Source organism: Halichoerus grypus, chromosome 14, assembly GCF_964656455.1.
Source record: "Halichoerus grypus chromosome 14, mHalGry1.hap1.1, whole genome shotgun sequence".
Classification (NCBI taxonomy): Eukaryota; Metazoa; Chordata; class Mammalia; order Carnivora; family Phocidae; genus Halichoerus; species Halichoerus grypus.
In genome coordinates, this window is record NC_135725.1 from 88969019 (window position 1) to 88979188 (window position 10170).

Sequence of the window (10170 nt, forward strand, 5' to 3'; positions counted from 1 at the left end):
CAAGATCCAGAGAGGAGCTGAAGACAAATAACTGGGGGAAGAAGGTTGTCGATAAAAGAGAAATGCTAAAATGATGGAATAAAATCCGAGAATTATTGGAGACAGAGCAAAAAGTGTAGTGCTGCTCGATTTCCAGATGTCCTGGAATTTCCAGACAGTGGAGAAAAGCTAACACCCTGGACTGGTTGGTTTTCGTATCGAGTTCCTGTCCTTTTCCTTCCCAAAGCTGAGATTTGCTCTGGGCTCTAGCCTGCTCTTTCTGAGAGGCCACTACTTTGAACCAAGCATGTCCCCTCGATTCGTGTGTGGCAGGCAGGCCAAGGCCTCCGGGCAGCAGGTGCCTGTGCAGCCATGCCAACCACCAACTGCTTTCTCCCTGGAACCCAGGTTTGGGAGCAGCAGCAACACCACATCCTTCGGCACCCTCGCAAGTCAGAATGCTCCGACTTTCGGATCACTGTCCCAACAGACCTCTGGTTTTGGGACCCAGAGCGGGGGATTCTCTGGCTTTGGATCGAGCGGAGGAGGTAGGTGGCCAGACGTGTTTCCCTCACCGTAGTCCCTCCTGCCTTCTCCTTAGTAAACGCCTTCCGCTGCCTCTGCACCCAAAGAAATGAGTGATTTTCACCTGGCGATTCAGTTTAGTATTTTGAAGGCTGAAAGTGGGTGAAAGACAAAATGTTCTTCTTAGGCTTTAATTAGATGTGTAACATTGTGCCATTTCTTACCAAAGAAAGGCATGACTGCCTTAATTTTTCTCTCAAGACAAGAACCCAAAATAAAAATTGTCTTACTAGACCTTGGTTTAAAAATCCAAGGTGGCAAATGCCAACAATAAGATGTAGAGACTTGATGAAATGTCTTTGATTTGTTGCACCCTCGCTTCTTCAGATAGTGGAATACGTATGTTCTGCTTTTTATCCCTACAACACATTTATGAGGCGCAGAAGCCAGGCATCGTTGTTGTTTTACAAATGAAGACAAAAACCCCATGGGGTCCATTTGCCCAAAGGGCCAGAGAGTGAGCCACAGAGCCGGGCCTAGAACCCAAGTGTCTTGCTTCTCCCAAGAAGCAGCAAGTGGATGAAAAGAGAAAAATATGATTTCGTAATGAAGGGGGTCCGTGTGGCCCCGGGGCAGCTGAGCGGGAGGTGCCATGCCAGGGACCCACTGCCCAAAGTGGGCACCGGGGAGGGAAGAACCCTGAAATGCCAACAAGTCCCCCAACAACCCAGCGGGGCTCTCCACGGGGAGTGAAGGGAGGGACACGGTGGGGCCTAGGACACCCCTCCGCCTCTCGAGTGTGTGCGCGCTCACTTCACTCCGCCCTTCCCATCTTTTTCAGGATTCAGCTTTGGATCATCCAACTCGTAAGTATCCACCTCCAGTTTCCAGCCATTAAATAAGGAGGGAGGAGTGTGTGGTATGTGAAAACATTACACTACTAACTTTTGCTTTATTTGTACATTTGATCCGTTTTTCCTATTTTATAAGCTTGTCCTGGAAGCATGGGGTTCAGCGGCAGGTTTTGGGTTTCGTGCACCTGCTGATCTCAGCGGAGTATAGCAGGAGGTGCCCAGCCTGGCCTCCTCGAGGGCCACGCGTCAGAGAGAGGAGTGTGCCTTCTGATGAACAAAGGCTGGAGGGCGGGACCCTAGAGATGCTGTTCCTTAGTTCCCTGTTAGTGTCTCAGAAGCTTCGTGCTGCCCGCAGGCCTCCAGGCCCATCACCAAGTCTTACATTTTGATCCTTACTCTGTGCTGCTGTGTGGAATTGCATGACATTAAAAATTCAGAGTCCCGAATTTGGCCCACAGGCAGTTGCATGAGCCCCGAAGCCCTTCCTCAGAGCAGGCGCTGATCTGCCTCTCTCCCGGCACTTCCTTGCAGGTCTGTCCAGGGCTTTGGTGGCTGGAGAAGCTGAGTGGGTGTCGGTGTTCTTTCAGTTCCTGTGACCAACTACATTCTCAGCTCCTCTTCGCTGAGCCACACTGGAGCAGTCCTTTCCCATGAACATTCGCACTGAAACACACACCCAGAAAGAAACAGCAGAAACCAAAACTCTATAGAGATGCTTGATCGCTTGTTTGTTTTATTTTCGATTTCGTGTTGGTTGTCGTGCCCCCCCACCCCCACCGTCGGTCCCCCACTATTAAACTCTGGTCTGTTTCCATGCTGAATGTATGTGGGTTATGTCAGGTCACAGCCTGGGAGAGAGGTTTCCTCATCGCTGTGGCTCTGAGAAACCTTCCTGGCCTTCCGCCAGCCAGCAGTGTATGTCTTCAAGGATGGCACCAGAAGTTAGCAGCGTAGGAGACGGATGCACGCAGAGGGTGGGCAGGAGCTTCTCCCCTGACCCGCTCTCCTCGGGCCTAGGCCCTTGCCCAGGGAGGAGGTGGAGTGCTGGCCAGCCACCTTTTTGAGGCCGTAACTTGGTATCTCCTTTTCGTGTCCTTGCTGCTGTTGGGTGTCAGGACCCTCAAGGCACCAGCCTTGTGATTGGGTGGAGGGCCAGGAACTCCCTCACACGGGCATCAGCTGAGTTTCAGAAGAGCTCGTGGCACCTTAAATGGAGGTACAGGTGGCCGTGAGACGAGCATGGAAAAGAGGCCAGTGGGTGCTGATGACAGGGACGCTGCCCTTGGACCAGCCCCGTCAGCTCTGCTTGGTTTGGCTCTGGGGGCTAGGTGTCCCACGGCTGATTTCTTCGACTCTGGAGAGGCGTGATGGAGAAGAGCGTCTTTATCTCCAGTGACCGTGACGTTGGTCCCCACGCCTGGCCCGCTGCCTGTGACCCGCAGTGCAGATAACCCTGGGGCAGGCCTGGAGCCGAGCCGACACCACAGTCACGTGCTTGCCGGCGTGGCGGAAGGACCCCAACTTCAGTCTTATCAAAGCACGTGAAGTGCAGTAGCTTTCAGGTCTGGGCATGTTCCACTTTTTGGGCCTGTGGTGTCCTAGGCAGTTGCCGACAAACAAGGACTGCCTCACACCCCGTCGGGCAGGGATGCGACCGTGCATTGGCTCGGATTGTGGCAGGGGAGGGCCAGGAAGGGTTGTTTAGAGTTTTACATATTGGAAAGTTCTATTTTAAAATGTTTTAATAAAAGTTTTCCATGTGACTGTATCTGTCCCATGACAGCCAGTGTGGTCTCGCTGATTCCGTGGGGGCGGGGCCCCTGCGCCACAGCCCGCTCTGCCGTCCCCCTCTGCGACACTGGCCTGGAGGTTCTGTGTGAAGTACAGGCCCTCGAGCCCCAGTCCTGCAGTCTGTGACTCAGTAGGCCTGAAATTGGACCCGGACGCCCCCAGGGCGTTGGGCTCCCTGGTTCTTAGGCCCCTCAGAAGAGGAGTGTCATCGTGTGGCACTGTTGGGTTTCAGGAACCCCAAACCAGAATTAGGTCCCCGTGCGGCAGGAGAAAAGAGTAGGGGTCTGTCTGTGCCTCCTGTCAGTCAGGGCATCTGCCTCTCAGAGAGCTTCGACTTGAGCTGCTTAACACGTACCCGTTTGGGTCCGTGTGGAACTAAAGAGCCTGTCTGCCCTGCTCTCACACGAGGCCCCCTGAACTGTGGAGCGGGGGACAGTCCCCACGACATCCACACAGCCAGACGTGGGACTTGTTCCGCCTGCCCGCGCTCTGTAGTTCACACGGGCCATCTAGAGACCGCAGGCACTCAGATCCCTGGGAGAAGCTCCCGATGGAGGGCCCTGCTTTGAGGGAGGCGAGGCGATGAGAGCGGACTCTGCCTCAGCGTGTCATCCTGCCGACTGGCACCCACACCGAGCCAGTCTCCTGCCTTCCTGTTTCCCCCCTGAGGCTCTTTTTTATAAATAGAAGCTGGTTCGGCCTAAACCCTTGACCTCGAATTCTCTGCGTTAATCCTCCACAGAGGTGGCATGTGACATCTCTCCATAAGGCCGTATCAGCTGTGCCCGACCCGATAACGCCCCCGCCACTCACTGTCAGCAGAGGAATGCCCTGCTGGTGCCCCGGCCCCTCTGCCTTCCTTTTCTGGGGTCGATTACACTGGTAGGTGGCCAGGGTCATCTCCGGAGCTTGGCTGTGTGCATCCACTGAAACCCGAGCTCCCAGAGGCGTGAGCCCTTCCCGAAGAGGGGCAGGAGTGTGGGGCCCGGGTCCCCCTGAGGGGAAGGGACCACAGGGGCTGCTCGGGCCCACGAGGAGGCCTGCCCGCTCCTGCAGCACGGTCAGCTGCGGCGGGCAGGTGGGCAGCCTCGCTGGCCCAATTTCTATTTCTGCTGGGGTGGCACAGGAAAGGCAGGAAGGAAAAGGGGAAGACAGTTTAATGAGCGAGGTTGTGTTTTGTTTGGTTTTTCCAGACATAAATGTCCTATGTTCGTAATTGGTGCTTCAGATGGCAACACCGATAGAGGCCAGAAAATGGGTTTCTCAGGGACAGAAGAACCCGAATAATAAAACAGGTGTGCGTGCAAGTCCCCTTGTGTGTTGATGTGGCTGTGAAGTCCTTGAGACCTGAGGCAGAGGTCCCCTCGGTGTCGTCCTCCTGTTTGTGTTGAGCATCCAGTGCTGGCCCTCAGCTTTGCTCTCCGTTCTGGCAACGTCCAGAGAAGTTTCTAGGTCAGGTCTTCGGCGCTGCAGGGAGAGTATGGACTTGGTAGGCTGACCTGATCCTAACCCTCACGGGCTCTGTCACCAGAAGCAGGAGAGGACCGTGGCCTCCTGGTGTCCCGAGGGCCTTTCCCTCGCTGGTGATGGAGATGGGAAGGCCGGTCTCGCAGGGGGTCTCATGGGGGGGCGTGACAGATGGCAGGGCACCCGGCACAAAGCAGGCTCTCACTAAATGTAGACTGTTCTTGCCTCACAGGACCTTGCCCTACCTCCAGGGTAAAAAGTTCTAGGTTCCCGCCTCAACCTCTCTGGGTTTGGAGAGGGGCGTATCTTCCACGTGGCAGTTGAGCCCCTCATCATCAAACAGAGGACTCCACTGGGTGAGGGATTGCCCCCCACGTAACGAAGCTCTAACGCAGGAGTCCTCGACTTTAATTTGGGATTCTGATCAGAGAGCTGACTTGGGCCCTTGAATGTTCTTAACAAGCTCCTCAGGTGGTCTGTGGGCCACATTCTGAGAAACCTTTTAACTGCAATAACCAGAAATATTGTCCCCTCCAGGGGAGTGTCTGAAAGAGAATCTCACTCCCATGGACATGGTTCTTTTGCCATTAATCCAAGGTAAGGGATCTTTCTGAATTGTCAACGAGAGACACGCATTTTACATTGCAGCTGCTTGTTGGACCATCTGCTCACTATGTATCTATAGATAGAGATATGTATTGCAGCACAGGTGGGCTGTCAGCTCCCAAACACGGCTTCTGTTCATCATGGCAGGTGGGAGAGTACCTTCCTTGACCTCACCCTGCCTCCTGGCATGACTCCTCCCTCCTCCCTCCTGCCTCTGTGTAGCTGGCTGTGACAAGGTGACAGAGGAGGAGGAGGAGTGACGCCCCCGCACCCTCCTAAGCTTGGGTCTCAGTCTCTCCCTTCCCTCCGGCTTCATCATCCCGCGGCTCCACACCCTGTCTCCCAGAACACCCGGCTGGCACCCCCGAGCGCCTGCTGATTCGTACTCCTGTTCCTTTCAGGTATTGCCTACTGGGTGGAAAGCAGGGCAGGGGTACCCCTGGGCCGGTCTGTCCGGATCCATCTCTCCCTCCTCCTACCCTCGTTCTCCCTGGTTTGTCTCCTCTTGCCTCGCTTGCGTGTGGAAACAAGACTGGGACTGTTCTGGCCCCCAGACCTCTGTGTTTGAAGTGATTCCTGGGGGAAGTTTGTATTCAGCCAAAACAGAAAGGGCTCTGTGGCCAGCTAAGTTGGGGAGGAGAATGGACAGAACAAAATTTAACAGATTTTCATATTAAAGGCCTCTGTTGAGCCTTTAATATGCAAATTTGCTTCGTAAATCAGGAAGATGAACTAGTCTGCCATCTCCCAAATCTTTGTGACCAGGGAACTTTCTGCTGGAGCCAGATTCCTCAGAGCTCGTGCTGGGAGCTGCTTCATGATTGGTGTCACCGGACAGAAGCATAGCTTACTTCCTGTGGGTTTTCTAACACACATTCCTCTCTTGTATTCAACGATAGTAGTGATGATTCAGTGTAGATTTACTATGTGCCAGGTACTGTCTGTCCTAAGCACTTCACGGACATTTTCACGTTTAACCTACAAGCTAGATATTGTGACCCACATCTTCCAGATGAGAGCATGAAGCCAGGAGAGTAAGCCATTTGCTGAGTCTTAAACCAGGTGTTGATAGAGCCAGAAGGAACCCGGGCAGTGCCCCCTGCCCAGCCTGGCATCATACGCCCCTGCCCTCTGCTAGCCCCGGGCCATCCACCATTGGCTCTCATGATTTTTCTCCCCCAATGTAGTCATTATTTCAGAAGAGATACCTGCCTGCTTGTGCCAGGGACACTAACGTGCACCTGTCCAGCCTACCCCACGCACGTGAGCCGACCTTGGACACAGACCACAGCAAACGTTCTACCTATCGTGTGGTTACTTGCCCCCGTATTCTGCTGGCTCCAACCTGGTACGTGGCCATCATCTAAACAGCACACCCGGGAGGGAGGTGGGGCAGAGGCTGAATCCGTTGAGCTTAGGCTGGTGCACACCAGAGGCAGATGGGGGCTTACTAGCCGCTCTCTGATGGAGGTGATCCGACCCTGGAGGAAGCAGCTGGCTTCATGCCCTTGAGCGGTCTCATCCCCTCCTTCCTGTGCCGTCTCTTCCGGGGTCTGGCTTTGAGGCTTTCCAGAGTCCCACAGGAGGTCAGGCCGCAGACCCACTGAGGCAGTAGTTACTCCATTGTTCAGCCCCTCTCTGCTTATAAATAGAATCCTGTCCATTCCACAGCCCTGGCCGGAGATTCTCCACATTGTTTTCGACCCTAGATCGGCAGCTGCAGTGAAAGAGTCTGTGTGTGGGAGGGGGACACAGGCAGGAGCCCACGTGGTAGCGAGCCAGGCTCCGTCCCATCACGGTGTCCCCCCAGCACCGCAACTGCCCGACCTCACCCTGCTGGCCCAGCTGGTCTCCGGCTAGGAGGACACAGAAGAGGTTGGCTGCCTGCCCTTCCCGAGGTCGGTGCCCACGCTTCCGGCTGGAGTCCTGACCCTAGCCTGCAGGTCCCACGTCTGGTCCCTCCTACCTCGCCCGCCCCCTCGTCTCGCCTCTCTGCCCTCCCGACTCTCAAGGCCCCTCTGCACTCTCTCCGTTCTTCAGATGGCCCGCTGTGCTTCCCTCTGCAGGAGCTTCCGTACTCGGTGTCCGCAGCCGTGCGTCCTCCTGCCCTGCCCTCTCGCCCACTGCCCCCCAACGCCTGCGTGCTCGGGAACGGCAGCTCCCCTCTCGTGGAGCCATGCGTCACAATTACTATTATTTGTGTACTCGGTTGTTCTATTTGTTTAGCCTGTCCTCTGCCTCCCGCCCTCCAAAAAGGCAGTTCCTGGAGGGCAGGGGCCGCGTCCGCCTTGTCTGCCAGCGCCAAGAGGCGTGAGTCAGTGCCACCCGGACCAGCTTCCCAGACAGAAGCCGGCGCTTGCTCGGCAGCCAGATCCCAGCAGGAGACGACGAGGGTTGGGGGCCGGTCAAGAGCCCACCACACCAGGGGCCTGGGGGCTGGCTCCAGGAAAAGGAGCCCCTGGGTCCGCCATCGTTCAGTCTACAGGTTTCTGTCCCTGCAGGGAGAACAGCCAGCAGCACGGCTCCCACCTCACCCCAGCCCCTCTTTGGTCCTGCCCTTGCTAATCTTACCACCCCAGAGCTCTCCAGCCGGCCAGCGGGGTGCAGCAGGAGCAGGGAGGGCCGGCGAGTCCCTGGCTGTGGCTGACAGAGGGGCTGTATGAGCTGATGGAACGGCTTGACTGTCACCAGCCAGCATTTTCAGAAGCGTTTTGAATTCTCAAGTCTTGAAATGTTTGCTTTTAAATCACTTTCGTTTTCTGTGTTTTAGGGAACAAGATGTGCCCCAGCGTAGGGAAATGAAACTGCTATAATGATTTTCAAGGTTCTAGATACGGGTGATTGGACAGTGCAGCCTGAACACGTCCTTGCCCAGGGCCCAAGGGAGCCGAGACTCTGTTTATCAAGTAGCAGCAATCGTTCGGAGCTAAATTTGGCTCTGGAGCCTCTTCCCCACACGAGGGCTTCAGGCATCTGGCCTGGCTGACCCCTGACTCTTGTCTGTAGGGTTGTCTTTCCTCATTTTGAGCCATTCTGTAAACAGGAATAAGCATCATCTCAGAGCCTTCCAAGCCAAGTGGTGCTCAGACGGCTGTGCAGTTGTCGGCCTCACAGATGGTGGGACCAGCGGTCACCACCCAGAAGCTTGTATTGACGTCTCATACTTCCTGTGTGCTGGTCCCACGCCAAGACAGCATCACCGTAGCAGGCACGTCGTGCTTTCTCCTATGGCACGCTGGGTCCGGCTGTTCCAGCCACGCACTTGTCACCTAGGCGCTACTCTCACCAAGTGTGTTGCTGGCTGTCGGATGTGTGTTCAGGGAGGAGGCAGTTCCTTCTGTGGCCCCATCACCTGGCCCAGGTGGGAGCCAGAGGAGCTTAGCATTTTAGGGCTGAAGATTATCCAGGTTGACTCCCTCCTTGAACACAGAAGGGAGTCGAGACAAAAGTGAGTCATTCTAGCAAGTAGAGTTTATTGGTTAAGATCATGGGTATTGTCTGCACTGGAATCCCATCCTAGCTGTGTGACTTCAGACGAGTCGTTTTACCTCTCTGAGCCCCAGTTGCATCATCCATACAGAGGGTGAGTGATAATACATTCATCTAGATTTGTTGAGGATTAAATGAGACATTGTATATAAAGCTGGTAGTACTTGCATCATCATTGTTCATTGGAGTGAGAGCAGAGTGCGAAGTTCCCCATCCCTGACCTGTTTCTCTTTTACTGTACATAACGATTCTTACACTCATTAGTATACGGCTGCAGTCGAGCTAAAATTGAGTCTGTTGCAAGATCTGAGTCGCTTGCTCTGTTAGCTCTTTAGGCTCCCAAACGAATGAAATGGCTGGCCAGAGGTAAAATCTTTCTCAGAATATTACAACTTAAAAAGATATGCCTGATGGGTCAGCTTGCACAGTGAATATTCACTAGATAAGAAAAATACCCACGGTCAAACTTGTTGTGGTAAATATTTTATCTTCACATATTCAGCCGTAGATATCAATTATTGGAAGTCACATGATGGGGATCTGGCAGACCATGGGTCTCTGTGGTCTCCAAAGGACTGAGGAGTAGCAGGAACGCATGGTCCGTTTGAGGCTTTGGCTTGGCCTCGGAAAACAGTGCCCGTAGCTCAAAGGTGCAAACCAGGCAGGTCCTGCCTCCCTCCCACCTCCGACTGTTTACCAAGATCCATCCCTAATTGCCTTTGGCTGTCCCTAATGCCCTCCCTGCACAATTTCCCCCAGTAGAATGGCACCAGTGGAGGTTGAGATTTCACTTTTCAGAAATCCATGTTAAAGCGAGGTCTCAAAATGCACTGGGCCTGAAACTGGAACCTGCTAATGATACACAGAAATTAAAACCCTACTTCTGAAGAAGCTTCTAGTCTGATCTTTATGGTAGAGATGAGCCTTTTCATGATGGCATCCATCCGCTTGCCTCTTAGATATAAAATCAGAATGCACCTTGGGCTTCTCTGCGACTCACTTTTCTTTTCTTTTTTAAGATTTTATTTATTTGACAGAGAGAGACACAGCGAGAGAGGGAACACAAGCAGGGCGAGTGGGAGAGGGCGAAGCAGACTCCCCATGGAGCAGGGAGCCCGATGTGGGGCTCGATCCCAGGACCCTGGGATCATGACCTGAGCAAAGGCAGACGCTTGACGACTGAGCCACCCAGGCGCCCCTCACTTTTCTTTCCAATGGCTTATCTTGCTTATAAAGAGTATTGTATACTGAAGTGATTAGATTGGATGGTTGGGAGTGAGAAAGGGCACAGCTCTACTCAATTGGCCATGTAATGTTGATCAGGGCATGAGATTAACTTGCCTGAGTAGGTAAAACTATTCTAATCTAAAAGCCAATTTAATTTCCAATTAGATTCTTAATCAAAGATGTTCATTTTGTCTTACAGCTAAACTTCTGTCAAGAACAAATCGAATATTCG

General features: G+C 53.7%; 1 protein-coding gene across 3 annotated transcripts in view; it reads left to right on the plus strand.

Moving 5' to 3' along the window:
• Nucleotides 1–3126, plus strand: part of NUP214 (nucleoporin 214) — a 98572-nt gene extending 95446 nt beyond the window's left edge. For all 3 annotated transcript variants that reach the window (XM_036117073.2, XM_036117074.2, XM_078061902.1), the window contains 3 exons: nucleotides 388–527; nucleotides 1346–1370; nucleotides 1890–3126. In XM_036117073.2, the coding sequence (XP_035972966.2) occupies nucleotides 388–527; nucleotides 1346–1370; nucleotides 1890–1923 (199 nt within the window). In that variant the 3' untranslated portion in view covers nucleotides 1924–3126. The remainder of the gene's footprint in view (nucleotides 1–387; nucleotides 528–1345; nucleotides 1371–1889) is intronic.
• The last annotated feature ends 7044 nt before the right edge of the window (nucleotides 3127–10170 follow it).